Source organism: Peromyscus eremicus, chromosome 16_21 (genome assembly GCF_949786415.1).
Source record: "Peromyscus eremicus chromosome 16_21, PerEre_H2_v1, whole genome shotgun sequence".
Classification (NCBI taxonomy): domain Eukaryota; kingdom Metazoa; phylum Chordata; class Mammalia; order Rodentia; family Cricetidae; genus Peromyscus; species Peromyscus eremicus.
This window is the reverse complement of record NC_081432.1, coordinates 36,724,730-36,746,624: the sequence shown is the minus strand read 5'-3', so window position 1 is coordinate 36,746,624 and position 21,895 is coordinate 36,724,730. Positions and strand designations below refer to the sequence as shown.

At 44.0% G+C, this 21,895-nt stretch overlaps 1 protein-coding gene across 1 annotated transcript in view; it reads left to right on the top strand.

Annotated features, from left to right (window-relative positions):
- The first annotated feature begins 10,135 nt into the window (after positions 1 to 10,135).
- The window catches only part of C16_21H2orf92 (chromosome 16_21 C2orf92 homolog), a 49,043-nt gene continuing 37,283 nt past the window's right edge, over positions 10,136 to 21,895 (top strand). Inside the window, exons 1-2 of the mRNA XM_059281812.1 lie at positions 10,136 to 10,315; positions 21,433 to 21,495. Coding sequence (XP_059137795.1) covers positions 10,150 to 10,315; positions 21,433 to 21,495 — 229 coding nt within the window. The 5' untranslated portion in view covers positions 10,136 to 10,149. The remainder of the gene's footprint in view (positions 10,316 to 21,432; positions 21,496 to 21,895) is intronic.

Below are 21,895 nucleotides of genomic sequence, written 5' to 3'. Positions count from 1 at the left end.
CCAGTGCGCGGCCTACGCGAACCCGACCCCGCGGCCAATCACAGTTGCGGACTGGCCTGATTGACGGTGAGCGCCGGGGCGGACTGCTGACGGGAGGGGGCGGGGCCTCTTGGCGCTGGCTAGCCAATTGAGGCTGCCCGGAAGGACAGCCGGGCGTTGCCAAGGTAGGCTGCGCGGCGTCCGTGCGATGATGTCATGGCTGGGTTCTTAAAGGGGACGCAGGAATTGAAAAGAAGGTGGTGGGTCCGTTGCAGTTGGAAAGTCTCACCTACGGGAAACACGTCTTTAATGCGACATCCGTGAGCACTCCTTCTCGTAGGGAGACAGACCTGAATATTTCAACGGAAGAGTCAAATTAGATTTATTAATTTTTTTGATTTTTAGAGATGATAAGGTCTCTGTGAAGCCCAGGCTGGCCTCGCACTTGCGATCCTCCTGCCTCACAAGGGCTGGGATTACAGGCACGCGCTGCCATACGTAGCAACAGATAGTTTTGAAGTTAATAAAATTTAAACCTTAGGTGAATGGTTTCTCTTGTATTTTATTCTGGAAGTATTATACATTAAACTTACATTGGGCCTGTGTTTAATTTTGAGTTTTTGTATCAGGAAAGCGTTGGAACTCCTATTTTTGCACCAGCCATCAAATTATTCCAGTATTATTGTTGAAAATAATATGCTTTCTGGTGATGAGATGAGATGGCTCAGCAGGTAAAGGTATTTAGCACTAAGGCTGACGACCTGAGGTGTGATCCCGGAGACCCAAATGGTAGGAGAGAACCAGCTTTTCTTCCACAACTTGGCCTCTGATTGCTACAGGTGCATCTTGGAATATGCACGTACAACCACAGGCACATACTCGAAAACAAAATGAATGTTAAAAAATAATAGGGAGAGAGAAGCTGGGTGTGGTGGCGCATGTCTTTAATTCTAACAATAGAAAGGCAGAGGCAGGCCAGTCTCTGAGTTCCAGAGGTCAGCAGAAGCTACATAGTGAGATCCTGTTTCCAAAAACTTATGTATAATTTATATGTTAATATATTTATATTATGTATAATAATTTATAATATATATATACAATCTTCATTGAATTGCCTTGGTGCTTTTGTCAATAAGTGATATTTTCTGTGGACCTTCTGTTTCATTGATCCATCAGTCCATAACACATAGTCTTGTGGTGACAGTGTTTTGTTACTGGGACAACATCTGAGAAAATTATCTTAGGAGAGGCCCTGTCTCTTGTGTTGGTAGAGTTCACTGATGAAGTTACCTCGATTTTGAGTTCTCTTTGTGGGAGATTATAACCCACACATTAAATTTCTTTAAAAGAGATACAGAATAGTTCCGGTGGTGGAGGCTTCCTCCTCCCATCCTCCTCTTCCTTCTTCTCTTTCCGTTTGGGGTGCTGCACATGGAAACTGTAACGAGGCGAGTTCTCTACCACTGAGTGACACTTACAGTCTTGCTATATCTTCTTGATCTGAGCTTTGTTACTTTCTATCTGTCATAGAATCTGTCCACTTTCGGTAAATTTAACTGGCAAAAAATTGTCCATAATGTACCCGTGTTTTTTTTGTTTTTTTTCAGGGTCTGTAGAGATGTTTCCTCTCTCGTTCTTGACACCCATAATGCATCCCTTTGTCTTTTCCCCTGATCAGGCTGGCTAGAGCAGTGGTTTTCAAGCGACCCCTTTGGGGTCAATGACCCTTTCACAAGGGTCACCTAAGACCATTGGAAAACACAGATATTTACACTATGGTTCATAACAATAGCAAAATTACAGTTATGAAGTAGCAATGAAAATAATTTTATGGTTGGAGGTCACCACGACATGAGGAACTGTATTAAAAGGTCGAAGCATTAGGAAGGTTGAGAATCACTGGGCCAGAGGCTTTACTATTGTAATGATTTTTTTCCCTCAAAACAACAGCTCTGGATTTCATTGACTCTTTTTTCCCAAGAGTGTTTGCATTTTTAATGGACAGTAGCATTGACTACAAAGAAGAACATGCTGTAAAAGGTTTGCTGACTCCCACTCTGTGCCCAGGTGACTTGTGTAAACATAGTTGGTTTTGGTTTCTTTAACCTAGGTACAATGGTGTTTGCCTGCAATCTCAGCTGCGGAGGGGCCTGAGGCAACAGGGTCACTTTGAGCCCAGGAATTTGTGGTCAGCCTGGATAACAAAACAACACCCTGTCTCAAACTAAACCAAGCCAAACACACACATCCCGAAGAAAAAGTAGACGCTTCCTCCTGGTGCCTGGATCCCAGGCAAGTCTGCCTGGAAATGAGAGAAATCAGTTTGAGAAGACAAAGGTAACTGGAAAGATACACGAACACTCGTGTCCAGCAGCACAGCAGTCCTCAATCTCTTCCTTGGGTGATACAAGGAGCTAAGAGAGAAGCAGGTGAAGAGGGAGAGGAGGTGGGGAAGGTTTGGGGGATAGGACTGGCTGGGACTCCAGAATGGCCAAGCATTAGTGGACTTCAGCGGTCTCACATGTCACCAGCGGAAAGATGAAGTTATGCAGGCCTGGCTTGCCCTGGGGAGGTTGGGGAAGATGTCAGATTTCAGGATGTGTGTGAAAACATAACCAAGAAGATTTTCTTAGAGCTTGGCTTAGGGTAGAGATGGAGTGAGATAGGAAGAGAGGCATGTAGGATGAAATCTTGGATGTTGGCCAGAGCAATGGGGGAAGGTGTTGTTTTTAACTGAGGCTCTTTGGTTCTAGTTTATCATTAAAGACTCAGGAGCCAGATGCTGGGGTGAAAACCTGCTAGCTCAGAGAGGCAGAGAAAGCACCCAGCTGCTTCCTCCTTCATTGTTATCCCAGAAAGAACAGTTTCTCCTACACCATCTCAAACAAAAACTCCAACCGAATGTTGTCCCGTGTCTTCTCCCCCACCACCTTCTACTTCCTGTGCACCTATATCTCTCTGTCCTCCTTCCTGACTACCTCCACTCTCTATGGATTTTTCCTGTCAACTGGTTGCTTGCTCTGCCTCTCGGCCCATGGTTGATTTTATTAAATCCTGTTTACAATATTCAAGCAGAAAGCTCTTGGATTAAAGGTGTGTACTAGAGCTGAGCCACATCACAGCTAGAAGCAGGTTCCTCCAGTAAACAATTCAGTCTTGGGGTTCACAGCATGATCAAACAGGAAGGGTAAATTTGCTTCAGATAGGGAAAATAGAAAGTTGCAGAAATGATGGTCAAAGGCTGCAGCTGTGAGGCAGGGAGCTATGTATGTAGACTTTTCAGCCAGTCCACCTCCTCTTGTTTTGGTTCTAACAGGCCACAGAATTGGGCCAGCAAGATGTTTTGGTGGTGTAATGGTGCTTGCTGCCAAGCCTGATAGCCAGAGTTCAGGCCAATAAAACCCTGGGCTCTCTACATGGAGGAGCGTAAGAAATGACTCCTACAAGTTGACCTCTGGCCTCTGTAGCCAGAAGTTTCTCTGGTCCCGAGTTCATCTGGTCCTCCCTGGCCCTGCGGTCCCTCTGCCACTTATAAAATAATCACTCAGAGGCTTAATATTATTTACAAACTGTATGGCCTCTGGCAGGCCCCTTGCTAGCTAGCTCTTATATCTAAAATAACCCATTTTGATTAATCTATGTTTTGCCACATATTCCACGGCTTTACTGGTCTGCTGGTGTCTCTCCCGCCTCTGCCTTTCTTCTTCCTGTCCCTCTCTTGGATTTCCTGCCTGGCTATAACCTAACTCGCCATAGGCCTGAGCAGCTTCTTTATTAACCAATCATAACAACACATATTCACAGCATACAGAAAGGCCATCTTACAACAGGCTTCCACATATGTACTGTGACATGCAACACACCCACCCACACACACACACACACACACACACACCAAATAAACAAAGCACAGGATTGTGTAAAATCTTAAGGCAAATGACAGTCTCAGCCATGCTCAGCCCCTGCCTGTGCTGCAGTCCCACCCAAATTCATTCTCAGGTCTTTCTCACCCAGAAGTGTTCGTTCTGTCTACCTGGACCCATTTTCAACATTTCTAATATAGGGTAAAGAATTATTTTTTGTAACTTACCCAAACTGGGGGGGATGGCTCAGTGGGTGAATAGTTTGCTACACAAGCTTGAAGATCAGAGTTCTGATCCCTTAGGATCCATGTAAAAGCCCAACAGGCATGCTGCAGGTCCAGCATGTAATTAGGAGGCAGAGCAGGAGATCCCTTAAGGCAAGCTGGCTAGCAAGATTAGCCAGAATCCACCAACTCTAAGCTCAGTAAGAGACCTTGTCTCTATAAATAAAATGGAGAATGGTCAAAGAAGACATCCAGCATCAACTTTGGGCTTCCACACTCATGATGTTCACAAATTCACCCACACATGTGAGCATGCCTACAAATATGCACACACACACACACACACACACACACACACACACACACATTTATAATAATCTTTAATTTAAAATCTCCAATATATAATTGAATTATTTTTAAATAATCACTGAAACTATTCAAACAGAAACAATGAAACAGGACATATATTACTATGAAGAATCAGTCAGCTATGCACGGGGACACACGCCTTTAAGCCTAGCATTTAGGAGGCAGAGGCAGATTGATCTCTGAAGTAGAGGCCAGCCTGGTCTACAGAGTAAGATCCAGGACAGCCAGGGCTACACAGAGAAACCCTGTCCAGACATGGTCCCAGGATGGAGTCATGCAATGGGAATTCTGAGTGCTTGTGAGAAAACTCCAAGAAAATAAGACAAGAGTCTTGTGACCTCGGTTTCTTTAAAAACACAGAGTTGTTCTTGGAATGTGCTTTCATGCCCCTCCCAGGTGTAGCAGATAGGAGTGAGTTTGCTTCAGGTTATTCATTACCACTGGCTATTGTTACTTGTTTAAATACCTCTATGGAGAAACATGTTTTTGCCATCTGTGGCTTGCCCTTGTGATTGGATACTTGACTCATGTGACTCTTCTTGACCCTCAGAGTATAAATTGTCTGATGCTCTGAATAAAGTTGGCTACTGCATGAGACTTTAGTCTTCCTCATTTTTAGGTTCCACTCTCCCAGGTCCCACCGCCAATTAGAGCAATTAGAGTGGTAAACAAAACCCTGCCTTGAAAAACAAAACAAAACAAAAAATCAAGGTAGTCTGTATTTTATAAAAATTTACTTCAGGGGCTGGAGAGATGGCTCAGTGGTTAAGAGCACTGGCTACTCTTCCAGAGGACCTGGGTTCAATTCCCAGCACCCACATGGCAGCTCACAACTGTAACTCCAATTCCAGGGTATCCAATACTCTCATACAGACATACATGTGGAAAAAACACCAATGTACATCAAATACAAATAAATAAATTTTAAAAATTTAATTCATATGAAGTCTGGAGGTATGATGAGCACTTGCTGCATAACCACTTGTAACTCCAGCTTCAAGGGATCCCACATCTTCGGGGTCTCCAAGGGCATCCACACACACTTCGCTTTCACTCACATAGATACACATTAAAAAATTACTTCCAGGAAGTGTCAGCCCACTTTGCCACTGCCTGGACGGCCAAGACCCAGAGTCTGGGTAGCCCAGACACCTAGGATAGAACCAGCATGACTGGCAAATAAATAAATAAATAAACAAACAAACAAACAAATAAATAAGTAAGTGAATGGAATGACTCCTAATGATATTCTGCTGTTCTCATAGACCAGAGCCTAGCCCAGATGTCATCAGAGAGGCTTCATCCAGCAACTGACAGGAGCAAATGCAGAGACCCACAGACTAACATTAGGCAGAGCTCAGGGAACTCCACGGAAAAGGAGGAGGAAGGATTGTAGGAGCAAGAGGGCTTGAGGACGCCATGAGAACACAGCCCACAGAATCAACTAAACGGGGCTCATGGGGGCTCACAGAGACTGAACCAACGATCAGGGAGCCTGTATACGTCTGACCCAGGTCTTCTGCATATATGTTATGGTTGTGCAGTTCAGTCTTCTTGTGGGACTCCTAACTTTGGGAGCAGGGCCTGTCTTTGACTCTTTTACCTGCTCTTGGGACCCTTTCCTCTTACTGAGATGATTCATCCAGATGTGATATGAGGGTTTATGCCATGTTTGGTTGATATCCTGGGAGTCCTGCCCTTTTCTGAAGGTAAATGAAGGAGTGAATTTGGCAGAGACGAGAGGTGGGGGGAGGGGCTGGGAGGAGTGAAAGGAGTGGAAACTTCAGTCAGGATGTAATATATGATAGAAGAATAAATTTTAAAAAACTTCATATGATAAAAGAAAAACTATTAGAGAAAAACTAGCAAATGCTTGTGGAATGTAGTATTTAATATGTATATGTTAAAATTATTTAACATGCATATTATTTAAAATAAGCATTTTTGCATTAAAATTTTTATTTATACTTAAATGTTGAGTATTTAAAAACTGCATACACATATATATTAGAAATAGATATTTTTTCCATTTTTTTTTTGAGTCAGGGTTTCCCTGGCTGCCCTGGAACTCATTTTGTAGACCAGGCTGGCCTTGAACTCACGGAGATCCACCTGCCTCTGCCTCCCGAGTGCTGGGATTAAAGGTGTGCTTCCCCATGCTTGGCTTGGAAATAGGTTTTTAAGCAGTAATTTCTTTTAAACTATTTTTTTTTTGAGCATTTCGTATGTGAGCACTGCATTTACACCATTCCCTTCCCTCTCCTCCTCAAACCCTGCCACTTTCCTCCCACTCCTGAAATCCATGACCTCTTATTCTTTCACTATCGTTGGTGTGTGTGTGTGTGTGTGTGTGTGTGTGTGTGTGTGCAAATTTGTGAGTACAACCTGCTGAGATCATTTAGTGTTGCTCATACATGTTTAGGGCTGACCTCTTTGGATTAGGTAACCTACCAGGGCTTGACCCTGGAGAAGACTGGTTCTCTTTCTTTCAGTTACCATTGATTGCTTGTAGCTTTTCTAGAGTAGGTCTTGTTAAACACTAATTTCTAATTTAAATACAAACTATTATTCTGTAATTATGCCTCATATTGACAAAGATTACTCTATTATTGTAAACATTGCTTGTATTCAAAATTATTCTCTGTGTGTGTATCTTTGTGTGTGTCCTTGCGTGTGTATTTTTGTGTGGGTGTGCATGCATGCCATGTTGTACATGTGAAGGTCAGAGGACAACCCGAGGTAGTAGGTCCTCTTATCCACCACGCAGGTCCTGTGGATTAAACTCAGGTCATCAGGCTTGGTGGCAGGTGCTCTCACCTGAGGAGCCACTTGCTGTCCCTTAAACTGCTTTTTTTTTCTTTTTTTGAGACAGGGCTTATGAATCCTGGAACTTGCTATGTAGACCAGGCTGGCCTCGAACTCATAGAGATCTGCCTGCCTCTACCTCACAAGTACCCTAAACTTCTTTTTTTGAAGTAAGAGTTCATACAAATAATGATATTCTAGCTATAGACTACAACAAAATATGCTGTGTTTTTACTATGATATTTCACATATTGTGAGATGTTAAGTATGAAGTAAAACACAAACCAATGGGGTAGACATTTAGACCATCTTGGGCTGCTTTTTTTTTTCCTTGTAGAGGCCAGCATCAGAAGTAAAAGAGATGTCGCCCAAGTTAGCAGTTATTTTTCCTTTTACTCATTTGAAGTTGGATATTTTCTGTCTTCTAGCTTTGCTAAGGGTGTGAGGTGTGTGTTTGTGTATATGTTTGTTGTGTGTGTGTGTTTGTGTGTGTATGTGTGTATATGTGTGTCTGTGTGTATATGTGTGTGTTTGTGTGTGTATGTGTGTTTGTGTGTGTGTATGTATGTTTGTGTGTGTGTTCTAGTTCTTGTTTTCTTGAAGCTATTTTAGAGAAATAAGCTCTCTCTGATGTGATGGGTTGAATTGTGTCCACATTTAGATGCTGAAATCCTAACCTTGGGGCCTTAGAATATGAGTGTATTTGGATTTAGAGTCTTTACAGAGGTAAGAAGTCAAAATGAGGCTACTGTAGTCCAGTGTGGCAGAAGATGTCCTACTAAGAGGCCACTGGACCCAGATGTGTATGTTGCAGACACGGGGAGCAGATGGCTGCCTTCAGGCCAAGTCCTGGAAGAGATCTTCTCCCCTTGTCCTGCAGAAAGACCCAGTGTTGTCAACACCTTGATCTCAGACTCTGGTCTCCAGAGCAGGGAATACATTTGTTGTTTACATCACTCATTTTGTGGTACTTTGCTATAGTGGCTGTAGTAAGCTAATACATCAAGGTTAGCAAGAGTTCTGTGTCTATTATATATCATGTATGCATGTGGTGTATGCACATGTGTCTCTGACTCTCCTTCTTGTTCCTTTGAGGCAGGGTCTCTCACTGAACCTGGAGCTCTCATTTTCCAGTTAGGTTTGGCCACAAGCCCCAGCAACCCTGTCTCTGTCTGTCTTAGTGCTATGGTTACAGGTATGCTCAGGACCATGTTTAGCTTTTATGTGGGTGCTGGGATCTGAACTCCAATCCAAATGAATACATAAGCTTGCACAAGTTCTCTTAACTGCTAAGCCGTGTCTCCAGCTCTCCCCCCCCCCCCCCCCCCCCCGTCTTCAGAAGATCTCCTCCATCCTAGCCATTTCACACTGTTTATCCCCTGACCATAGTCACTGCACATACAGGGATGGCTACATAATTTGTGAGACTAGCACTAAAGGAAAAAAATACTAGAAAATAGCCCAGTGCTTCTAAAACTTAATAGAGGACATAGTGGCCTATGAGAAATGGAATAACTGCATCAAAACATTTATACTCTTCTTTTCTTTCTTTCTTTCTTTCTTTCTTTCTTTCTTTCTTTCTTTCTTTCTTTTTTTTTTGAGACAGGGTTTCTCTATGTGGCCCTAGCTGTCCTGGAACTCACTCTGTAGACCAGGCTGGCCTCGAACTCACAGAGATTCACCTGTCTCTGCCTCCTGAGTACTGGGGTTAAAGGTGTGCGCCACCATGCCTAGCACATTTATGTGCTATTTTTAAATTATGTGCTTTATTATCTTTTGGGTGCTATACTTTTATTGTACAGGGTAGGCCAGTTACCACTGTGACAAAACACTGTATGCAGCCAACTTAAGAAGAGGAGATGTTTACTTTGACTCCTAGTTTTGCAGACTCCAGTCCATGGACCCAGTGCTTTTAGGCATGTGGTAAAACAGAACATCATGGTGGGCGTAAGAGTACTTGATAGTACAAGCTGCTCCCCTTATGATGGCCAAGAAGCAGAATGGCGCACGGTCCCAATATCCCCTTGTCTTAGTCACTATTCTGTTGTTGTGAAGAGACACCATGACCACGGCAATTCTTATAAAAGAAATCATTTAGTTAGGGCTGGCTTACAGTTTCAGAGGTTCAGCCCATTATCATCATGGGGTGGAGCGTGGTGGCACACTGGCAGACATGGTGCTGGGGAAATAGCTGAGAGTTCTTTATCCGGATCCACAGGCAGCAGGAAGAGAGAGACACTAGGCCTGGCATGGGCTTTGAAACCTCAAAGCTGCAATGGCATACTTCCTTCAACAAGGCCACACCCACTCCAACAAGGCCACACCTCCTAATCCTTCTCAAGTAGTGCCATCCCTGATGACTGAGCATTCAAATGTATGTGAACCCCATCCCTGTTTATCCCACCTCTGATGATTTTTCAGCTAAGTCCTGTCTTCTAAAGGTTTGACCATCTCCAACAGTACCGTGGACTGGTGACCAGATCTTTAACATGTGGCCCTTCCAGGTTCAACCTTTAGTGATTATACTTCATTAATGTGATACCTTTGTGTTTTCTTGGTGCTGAGGATCCAACTCAGGGCCTCATATATATGCCAAGCAAGCTCGTTACCACCAAGGTACATCCTGCCTGTTAATGTGATGTATTATCAGTACAGTATTCCTGGTGGCTCTAGCTGCTTTCAGTTGGCTTAAGAGGCCACAGTGGAGTTTGTCCTGTGTATCCTGAGTCCTGTTGATACATTCCCATCTTCAAGTCACAGGGCGTGCAGGACTGAGGAAGGCCTCAGAGAGCCAAGACAAAGAACAGAGAGACTATCTGAAGGCCACTAGCATCCCACTCGGTCCCTGACTGCAGACACACTCCTTTCCCAGTGTTCTGTATGACCTCACAGAACACAGATTCCACACCATGCTGGAACTCAAGGCTGTTGGGTCTTCGAGAAATCTAGGAGAATGGTTCTTCCCTGATGGTGTGCTGGCTGTGGCAAAGATGAGCAACACTGTGTTCTTCTCCTTTGTTCTCTACCTGGGCAGCCAGTGGGGCGGAGAGCCTCACTCTATCCCTGTGACTGAAGGTATCACCACAAGTATATTGTCATGGCAACTGGAGGGATGGAAGACTCACAGGGAGCCTCAGCCAGGCCAGCTGGTGGGCTCCTCCTGCCGAGGCTGGGATGGCAAGCCCTCCTCCTGTCCTGCTTTCTCTCCTTCCCTCAGTTCACCATGAGGCTGGATTCCTTGGGAGAAGGGCATAGCATAAGGGAAGTTGTCCTTTTTGGTTTATCTACCTGTTGATGTATCCTCGAATTCTAGAGCTTCATAAGAGGGTTTCATAATTAGAAACGTCAACTCTTCATTATAAAATATTTTCCAACATCTCAGAAGTAGAAAGATCAATAGAAAGAACAGTTATGCACACATCACCTCAATCTTATCCACACATACATATTTTAAAAATTAGTATATACTGAGCTGGATGTGGTGGCACATGCCTTTAATTCCAGCACTCTGGAGGCGAAAGCAAGAAGATCTCTGTGAGTTTGAGGTCACCCTATTCTTTTTTTTTTTTTTTTTTTGGTTTTTCGAGACAGGGTTTCTCTGTGTAGCTTTGCGCCTTTCCTGGAACTCGCTTTGGAGACCAGGCTGGCCTCGAACTCACAGAGATCTGCCTGCCTCTGCCTCCCGAGTGCTGGGATTAAAGGAGTGCGCCACCACCGCCCGGCGATGAGGTCACCCTATTCTATATAGTGAGCTCCAGGAGAGCCAGTACTACATAGAGAAACCGTGTCTCAAAAAAAACAAAACAAAACAAAACAAAACAAACCCCAACCCAACAAATAAATTAGTATATATGAATTATGGAAACAGGTTCATTATATATTCATACTTGTATGTGTTTGTTTATATTCACCTGTTACCTTCTCTTGTTCCCATCCCACTTTCACCAATTCCCTTCCTCATCCCAATTAGTCCCTCTTGTAATTTCATCTCTTTAAAACAATAGCCCAGTGGATTTCACTAGGGTGCTTACAGGAGGGTGGGTGAGGAGTTGTCTGCAGAAGTGCCGTACTAGTAGCTACACCACTGAAGAAAATGTCCACCCCTACCCCATAATCATTAACTGCGGATAAATCCTCAGGGAGTGGGTGAGACCTTGTGAGATCATTCCCGCTCCATGACAGGATGTTGGCTGGCCTAATGTGGAGATTTTACACCGATAATCATGGCCGTTGTGAGGGCAAGAGTGTGAGGCCACGTCATACCTGGAAGTCAGTGTTCCACACATTCGACACCTTCCTCCAGCTCTTACATTCTTTTCTCCCCTTCTGCAAAGTTCCCCGAGACTTGGAAGGGCTGATGTAGATGTCTCATGTATGGGTGAGAATTCAAAACTCACTATTCTCATCACTTTGACCGACTATGAGTCTCTGTAGTTACCGCTGCTCACTGCAAAAAGAAGCTTCTCTGATGCCAACAGCAGTGTTGTTCTGTAGACATTAACACAGTTACCTGACAGGCACATCCGGACTGTTGAGCAGCGCAATAGCAGTAGCTTCTACACTGGAGCCCATGACCTCCCTAGCCATGGGCTTTTGACCAGGCTTAAGGTACCAGACATGAATTCTCTTCCCTAGAGCGGGCCTCAAATCTAATTAGAATCTGGTTGGTTGCCCGCATAGCAGACCTGCCACTGTTGTGCCAGTGAGTATAATTTTGAGTGGCTAATTGGTAGTGTAGCACGCAGCATCCACATCTGAGCAAGACTTGATGACAGGAGCTGTCCAGCTGGCTCACTGATGAAGAGGACCCCAGTTTGATTCCCAGCACCCACATGGTAGCTCATAAAAAAGTCCGTATCTTCAGTTCCAGGGGCTCTGACACTCGCACATGGTATACTTACATACATGCAGGCAAAACATTCATACACACAAAAGAAATAAATAGAAAACAACAAGGACAGTTTCTCCCCAGCTACACTCGGAGGGCTACTGGCAGAGGGCACACTTCCGGTCTAGCCCAGCTTGATGTCTCTAGGTCTTGCTACCAGAACATACGTTGTCTTCAGTAATAGGATCTTACCATTACTGGTGAGCAACCGGCAGTAATGACAGTTTTCTATAATGTTATGGCAGCCCACTCTTGGCACTGAGACTTTCATTGAAGAGCCCATGCCTTCCGGAATAACTTTATACATCCATACAAGGTACCTCCAAACTGTTTGAAATTTTTTATTTTCAAAAGTAGCTTACCAAAGGCCGGCAAGATGGCTCAGTGGGCAAGGGTGTTTGCTAACAAGCTTGATGATGTAAGTTTGATCCCCGGGACCCAGGTGGTGGGCAGAGAGAAAGGACTCCTGCAAATTGTCCTCCTACCTCCATGTGTACATCATAACATACACATACACAAAAAAATTAAAATTAAAAAAATTAAAAAACTAAGCTTAGCAAATGTCTTTTTTTTTTTTTTTTTTTTTTTTTTTTTTTTGGAGACAGGGTTTCTCTGTGTAGTTTTGGTGCCTGTCCTGGATCTCACTAGATCCGCCTGGCTCTGCCTCCCGAGTGCTGGGATTAAAAGCGTGCGCCACCACCACCCAGCTCCTTCTTGACTTTTTGAGACAGAGTCTCCCTATGTAACCCTGGCTATCCTAGAGCTTGCTATGTTGATCAGGTAGGCCTCAAACTCAGAGACTTGCTTACTACTGCCTGTCCAGTGCTGGACCTAAGGGTATGTGCCACCATGCCCAGCCAGCATAGCCAATTTTTTGATGGGGTTATTCCTTCTCTTGTTTAGGTTTTTTTTTGTTTCTTTGTATATTCTATACATTAATCCTGTACCACATGCACAGCAGGCAAAGAACTTCTTCCACCTACAGACTGTCTTTTTCTCTCAACTGTTTCCTTTGCTATAAGAAGGTTTTTGATTTCGTGAGGTCTCATTTGTTGACTGGTGGCTTTATCCTGTGAGGGACTGGAGTCCTGGTCAGAAAGTCCTTCCCTGGGCCTCATCTTGCAGTTCCTCCAGCAGCTTCAGATCTTTAAGGTTTTCGATTCACTTGGAATTGATTTTTGTTGAGAGTGGGATTTACAAATGTAGTTTAATTTTTCATTCTACACGTGGCTATCTGGTTTCCTAGCAGCATTTGTCTAGGAGGCTGTCTTTTCTCTAACATATATTTTTGGCACCTTTGTCAAAAATTAGGTGGCGGTGCTTGTGTGGTCCTTTACCTGGTCCTTCTGTCCACTGGTTATGTGAGCACTTGTGCGGCACTGCCATGCTGTTTTTATTACCGTAGCTCTGTAAGATAACTTGAAGTCAGTTGTGGTGATGCCTCCCGTACTTTTGTTTTGTTCAGGTTTGCTTTGGGTGTCTGGGAGCTTTTGTGTTTCCATAAGAAACTTTAGATTTTTTTTCTAGTTCTCTGGAGGATGACATTGGAATTTTGATTGAGATTTCATCAGACCCTTAGATGGTTTTTGGTTAAGACGGCCATTTTCACAATATTAATCCTCCTGATCCGTGAGAATGGGAAACCTTTCCATCTTTTAGTATCGTCCTCAGCTTCCTCGCTGTTTTCACGTCTTCATTACAGAGGTCTTTGGCTTCCTTGGTTAGGTTTTGTCCGTGGTATTTTTTTTAGCCTATTATAAATGGTGTTGCCCTGTATTTTTTTTCTCAATATGTTTGTCATCGACAGATATGAAGACTACCGGGTTTTGTTTGTTAATTTTGTACCCTAGAACTTCTGAAAGTGTTTATCAGTTGTAAGAGTATCTTGATGAAGTCTTTAGGGTCTCTTATGTATCATAGCATCCGCAAATAAAGATAACTGAACTTCTTCCTTTCCTATTTTCATTCAGTTTTTTCTTCTGATAGCACTTCTTTAACCTGCTTCTCTCATCTTATGGCTCTAGCTAAGATGTCTAGTACTCTACGGAGTGAGAGTGAAGAGAAGTGGCACTCTTGTCTTGTTCCTGATCTTCATGAAAATGCTTTGAGTCTTTCTCCATTTAATGTGATGCTAGCTATGGCTAGAGGTTTGTCATGTGTAGACTTGATTGTGTGAGGACATCTTTCATTCTTAGTCTCGTCAGGGTTTTATGAAAAGAAGTTGGATCTTGTCAAAGATCTTTTCTGCATCTATTGATGTAGTCATGTGATCTTTGTCCTCAAGTCCATTTATGTTATTGGAGAAGGATATGTGCTTAGTTCTTTTTTAAAGGTCCTGTAGAATTATGCAACAAATTCATTCAGGCCTAGATTTTTTAAAAATGAAGGCTTCTGTCCAATTGCTTGTTGTCGATCTCTTTAAAAGTATTTGCCCCATTTTGTTTTAATTTATTAGCTTTTGTAGGTCATATGCCTCTAGAACAGTTTTTCTTAACCTTCCTAATGCTGAGACCCTTTAATACAGTTCTTCATATCGTGGTGACTGCCAACCATAAAGTTATTTTCATTGCGACTTTATAACTGTGATTTTGCTACTGTTATGAATTGTAATGTAAATATCTATGTTTTCCGACAGTCATAGACACCTCTGAAAGGGTCACGACACCCCCTCCCCCGCCCCCCGATTGAGAATTGCTTTTCTAGAAGGCCAGTCCTTCCTTTTAGATTTTCCAGTTTAGCAGAATACAAGTTTTTAAACATGTCCTCATGATTTTCTGAATTTCATTGTTATCTTTTGTAATGTCTCCCTTTTCACTTCCATTTTATTAATTTAGGTTCGTTTTTCTTTCATTTAGTTTCGCAAAGGGTTTGTCAATCATGTTTATCTTTTCAGAAAAAGAAAGTCTTGGTTTCATTGATTCTTTGTTGTTTTTTTTTTTTTCATTTCTTCTTCATCAGCTTTTGTCCTGATTTTAATTATTTCTTCAGATCTATTGAGGGTTGACTCATTCTTATTTTTCCAAGGCCGAAGGTTTATTTGAGATCTTTCTGATTGACGTAGCCACTTATACCTGTGGACCTCACTCTTGGGACTGCTTTCGCTGTCTCTCATAGGTGTTGGTGTTGCGGTGGTTTGAATGAGATTGGCCCCCACAGGTTCATAAATCTGAATGCTGGGTTCCCAGTTGGTAGACTGTTGGGAAGGATTAAAGGGTGTGACCTGACTAGAGTAGGTGTACCCTTGTTGGAGGAGGTATGTTTTGAGGTTTCAAAAGCCCACACCAGGTGCAGTCTCTCTCTGTCTCTGTCTCTCTCTGCCTGATGTCTGCAGAGCAGGATGTAGTTCTCAGCTACTATTCCAGCACCATTCCTGCCTGCGTGCCACCATGCTTCTCACTGTGATGATAATGGTCTAACCCTCTAAAACTATAAGCAAGCCCCCAATTAAATGCTTCCTTTTTATAAGAGTTGTCTTGGTCATGGTGTTTCTTCATAGCAATAGATCAGTGACTAAGACAGGTGACTTGTGTTTTCATTTTCATTTAGTTATAGGATTAAAAAATTCTTGATTTATTCAGTGCTCTATCATTCAGTGACTATTATTCAACAGTGTGTTGTTTAATCTCCACACATTTGTAAATTTTCTGTACTTTTTCTAGTTACTTTTTAATCTTTATTCCGCTGAGATCTTATATACTACAAGAAATTATTTAAATTTTCCTCTATTAAGAGTTGCTTTGTGTCCTAAAATATCATCTGTTTTAAAGTTCCATGGGCTCCTGAGAACATGTATTCTGCAGTGTTTGGATTGAATGCTCTGTAGGTATTTGCTAGGTCCATTTGACTATAAAGTAATTTAACTCCAGTGTTTCTCTATGTTTTTGTCAGTATGACCTGTTTATTGGTCTTGGTAGGGTATTGAGGTCAACCACTATTGCCATGATGTTGTTAATATATGACTTTATATTTTATAATTTATAATAAGAATTTTAGAATTTTTTTGAATTCTTTGTCTGATGTTTCATTTAAGTCCCTCTCAGTGGCATTACTCTAGGCCTGGTAGTTTTTAGGTTTTTCATATTGTATTTTTGCATTGAGACTTACCCAGCAGGAGTTAGGTCACTGGTTGAATTTATTTATTTTATTTAGGTCTCTTTTCCTCTCTCAGTGGAAGTGTTTACAGTGTTCTGGAAGGACTAGGTTGTAGGAGGATTGAAGTATCATTTTTCTCTCTTAGACCAATATTTAGGGCTCCAGGCTTTGTCCCCAGTTCTCCTGAGTCATTATCCAGTGGTAGACCCACTATAAAATTAGATTAATAATGGACTAGAAAACATTACCCCTATATGTCAATCATTTTAGGGACTCAAGAGACACTAATAGTACTATGTATACTAATATAGTCATTATTGTGGGTGTGAGTTGGTGAAAAGGAAAAAAATACTGTAAGACTAGTGATTAATAGTGGGATGCTAAAAAGAGAATAAGAAAATAAATATCAAGGATAATGGCAGGGGAAAAGTGAGGGCAGATAAGAGAGTTTTGTATTTACTTATTTTTAGTTGTGTGTGTCTGAGTGCATGCGCGTGAGTACAATGTCCATGCAGGCGTCAGATCTCTTGGAGCTGGACTTAGAGGCAGTTGTCAGCTGCCTGATGTGGGTACTGGGATTTGAACTCAAATCTTCCGGAAGAGCAGCACATGCTCTTAACCACTAAAGCATCTCTCCAACTCCGATGAGGGAGTTTGGGCTAAAGGTGGACTGAAAAGAGAGGTATAGATGTACCATCACATAGCATAGAACAAGACGGTCTCTCTGGAGGCTGATCAGAGACTATACACACCAGACTATAGATGGTCTTTGGAAGGAAACAGGAAAAGTAAGGGGGAGAGGGGGGCGGGGAGAAGGAACACTAGAACAGAGCAGGATCAAGCTAGCCTGCTCCACTCACACTGGGTATTAAGTAAAGAATAGACACAGAGGGAGAGAGAGATAAAAAGGATATGACCTGATTGCTGGACTCTATCTAGTGGCTCTTTTGTTTCCCTGACATTTAGAAGCTGCTGGGAACTTCTCCATGATGGCCATCCTGTTCTGCCTGTGATGGCCAATCTTGGTTGTCAGTTTGACACATCTGGGAAGAGGGAACGTGTCGACTGAGGAATTACCTTCATCAGACAGGCCTGTGGGCCTGTGGAAGAGGGAACGTGTCGACTGAGGAATTACCTTCATCAGACAGTCCTGTGGGCCTGTGGAAGAGGGAATGTGTTGACTGAGGAATTACCTTCATCAGACAGGCCTGTGGGCATGTCTGTGGGGTACTTTCTTGGTTGCTAATTATCGAAAGAGTGCCCAGGACACTGTGGGCTGTGTCACCCCTGAGCTGGTAGTCCTGGGTTTTAAAAATCTAGGTGAGGAACACAGGGGAGGCAAACCAGGAAGCAGCTTGCCTCCATGGCTTCGGTTCCTGACTTCAGGTTCCTGCCCTAAATTCCCTCAAGGATGGACAGTAAACTGTAAGATGAAGTAAGCCCGTCTGTCCCCAAGCTGCTTTTCTTCATTGCATTTATCAGCAACAGAAAGCCAACTAGGAGGTGCCTCCACTTTTGGGGGTTTTTGGAGTGAGCTTCTGGCATACCGTGCTGTGTGAGCAGTCAGGTTGGTCCCGGGTGTTCTTTGAGGTGATTTGGTCTTGGCCCCACTGGGTGCTGTGTGAGAGACGTTGAACGTTCCTGGTGCAGGCATGTGGAGAGTGGAGGTGTGACATTGCCTGGTGGCTCCCTTCCATCTTAGCTGGGTTGCTACTCTGCCTCAGCTTCTACTGACCTTGCGAGACTGATGTGTGTGTGTGTGTGAAAAGCGCTTCTCTACAATGTTCTCTCTGCTTCTCAGGCAGCGTGTGTCCACTCACTTCATTGTTCGTTCTTGTGTTCTGAGACAGGGTGGCATGGGCTGACCTTGAACTTGTGATCCTCCTTCCTTGGCCTCTTAAATGCTAGGATTACAAGTGTGTGTGCCACCCCACCCACTCACACACAAAAGTTTTTAAATGACAACCTTAGGGGGATATCATCAACAATAAGAGTTACCTGTTGACTCGAATCACTTGAGCTTATGATTTTCTTTTCGTAATTTCATCATCATGATTGTTGTTGTTATGGCTATGAGTTCAAGACCAGGCTGGGCAACATAGTAACACCTTATCTCAAAAAAAAAAAAAAAAAAAAAAGAAAGGAAGAAAGAAAGAAAGAAAATTACTCCTTAAAAGCAGTGTAGTCCTGTGGTGTTTAGTGTATAAACAGAGTAGTAAATGACAGTTACCTAATTTTACAACGTTTTCATTACCCCTAAAAATGACTTTGTGGTCATTAGTAATTACCTCCCTTCTTTACCCCTAATTTTCGGTAAGGTCCAGTCTATTGTCTGTTCTGTGGGCTTTCTATTCCTGATACTTCCGGTAAATAGAATCACATGACATGTGGGCTTTGTGCCTGCCATTTTTCCCTTAACACATTTCCAGATTCCTTCATGTAGCATTTGCTACTCAGCTGTTTCTTTTCCTTTTTAATATTTATTTATTTAATGTATATGAGTGACCTGTCTTCAGGGACACCAGGAGAGGGAATCAGATCCCATTACAGGTGGTTGTGAGCCACCATGTGGTTGCTGGGAATTGAACTCAGGACCTCTGGAAGAGCAGCCAGTGCTCTTCCCTGCTGAGCCATCTCTCCGGCCCTCTGCTCTTTCTTGTGACTGAATGATATTCTGCTGCCTTTGTTTATCTGTTTGTCAGCTGGTGGACATTTGGGCTGCTCTCCTCTTTTGACTTGCGTGAATAACATTGTTATGGACACAGATTTTCAAAACAAATGTCCTTCCTTGGTTTTCGTGGTCTTGCATCATTTGGAAACAACCTTGCTGTTTGCTTAGACCAATTGGCTGACCACATCCCATGGGCTCCTCTCAGGATGAAGCTACTGGGTCTGTGAGAACATAGACAATCAAGCTTTGGTGGACGAAGCTCTGGTCTTGGTCCCCAACAGCTAAGTACACCAGTCACCGGAAGAGTATCACCTGCCAAGACAAATGCAGCATTGTTTACACAGCTCAGGGGAGGCATTGGTCTCTTTCGTTTATTTATTTGTGTGTGTGTGTGTGTGTGTGTGTGTGTGTGTCCGTGAGACATGTGTACCCCGGACATGTGGAGGTCAGAGGACAGGTTGCAGGAGTAGGTTCTCTCATCTTCCTCTGCGGAGCCTGGAGATTGAACTCGGGTTGTTAGGCTCGACAGCGGCACCATTGTCTGGTCAGCTGCCTTGCCGACACCCTCGGAGGCATTGTTTGAAGTGGTCAGACTTTCAGCCACAATGACAGCCGGCAAAGAGGACAAAGGACGGACTCTTCTCAGGATATGCAAAAGTCCAGTGGGTGAGATGGCTCAGCGGGTAAAACGCTTGCCCTGCAAGCCTGCTGATGTGAGTTCGATCCCCGGAACCCACAGGAAGATGGGAGGAGAGAACTGACTTCACAGGGTTGTCCTCTGACCTCTGCATGCACACGCCACGGCACACATGCCCACACGTCATCCACAGACACAATAATGAAGTGTTTAAAAAAATGTGAAGATATCCACAAGGCTCCTGTGATGAGTTCCTGATTGGCCTTGCACAAGCTCTTCATGATTCTCCTGCCGCTCAGAGAAACAAAAGCCTTGGTTCTCTTACTTTCTAGAAAGCCATCATACCTAGAAAGCCATCATACCTAGAAAGAGTTTCCGTGTGAAGACCTGGCCACCATCCAGGCGGGGTGGGATGTGTCTGTAGCCTAGTTTCTTGGGAGACTGGAGTGAGAGAATGGCTTGAATTCAGGAATTAGGTCAGCCAACAAAACAAAACAAAAACAAGAAAAAACCCCAAAACAAAAACAACAACCCATTGACCATTTTCTCAGTTGGAAGCCGCGTGTGCAAACACACTTGCTTCGTCTACAGACCCAGGTCTGTCGGCACACCATGTTCAAGGGGTCCTGTCACTAGCTTTGTGCTGGAGCTTCAGATTCTTAGGGACATTTCATAAAGGCTCTGTGACAGAATCGCTGGTGCTGTGTTCTGCTGACCGCTTGCTTTGAAAGGGGATGGGTTTCCTGCTGGGGTTGCACAGTCTGAAAGAAAAAGTTAGCCTTGACCTTGAATCAAGGAAATCCATCCAGACACTGCTCTATCACGCACTCCATGAGGGAAACCCTTAGCTCAGTGCTGGAGCACGAGGAGCATAAGGCCCCGAGTGTGCACCTCAGCAACCCCCTTCAAAAAAAAAAAAAAGAGCCTGAAGCTGGGCGGTGGTGGCGCACGCCTTTAATCCCAGCACTCATGAGGCAGAGACAGGTGGATCTCTGTAAGTTGGAGGCCAGCCTGGTCTACAAAGTGAGTTCCAGGACAGCTAGGGCTGTTTGTTACACAGAGAAACCCCCGTCTCAAAAAAAAGAAAAAAAAAGAGCCTGATGGGCTTGGGAAGTCACTCAGCTGTTTGCCTAGCACGGGCAAAGCCATAGCTGTGGGTTTAACCCTCAGCACCGTGCAAGCCAGGCCTGGTGGCTCACACATGAGGTCCCAACATTTGAGAGGTGGAGATGGGAAGATCAGAATGTCGTACATTTAAGGCCAGGCTGGGATACATGACACCAACCCCACCTCAAAACCCAAAACCCAAACAACCAACCCTGTGGTGGCTCAGATCTCCACAGGCTGCTGAACTCCTCTGGCAGTTCATTTTGAGACAGGGTTTCTCTGTGTAGCTTTGTGCGTTTCCTGGATCTCGCTCTGTAGCCCAGGCTGGCCTCGAACTCACAGAGATCCAACTGCCTCTGCCTCCCAAGTGTTGGGATTAAAGGCGTGCGCCACCACCGCCCGGCTTATTTATTTATTTATTTTATTTTATTTATTTATTTATTTATTTATTTTTTTTTTTGGTTTTTCGAGACAGGGTTTCTCTGTGTAGCTTTGCGCCTTTCCTGGAACTCGCTTTGGAGACCAGGCTGGCCTCGAACTCACAGAGATCCGCCTGGCTCTGCCTCCCGAGTGCTGGGATTAAAGGCGTGCGCCACCACCGCCCGGCTTATTTATTTTTGAGACAAGTGTCATATCATTCATTCAAGCTGGCCTTGAGCTTCTCTGTAGGCAAGGTTGGCCAAGAACTCCTGGTCTCCCCCGTTTCACCCCTAAGTACTAGGATCACAGGTGTGCGCCCTCATGCCTGCCTGACCGGGAAAAGATTTAATCACAGCGAATCTTTTTTTCTCCCACAGGTGTGAAGAACAACTTTTACTCAAGTTCAAAGCATCTTGATGAAGATTTGGCTAAACTATTTGGTAAGTGGTCCTGTGGCTCCCGGGGCTGGATTTGAAGAAGTCACGTGCTTGTCCCCGGTTACTGTTCCTGGTGGTTTGGGCAGGAGAGAAGGCGAGCATTCTTCCTTGTGGCTAAGAATCAGTTCCTCTAAGTGTCCAGGTGCCAAAAAAGCAAATGGGGTGATCAACCAAACCTTGGGAATGTCTCTGCTTTTCGGATGGGGGCAGGGGGTGGAGTCAGCCCGCCATCTGGAAGTTCACTGAGGCATGACCCACCTTAGCCCTTGGCATCGCGCCTGTCTTGATGATTTCTGCTTAGCAGAGAGTATGAGACCCCAGGCTGAGCCGGGAACCACCAGAGGGACGTTAAAGGGCACTTCTCCATGCCCTTGGTATCAGATTCAGTGGAGGGGTATTTTTA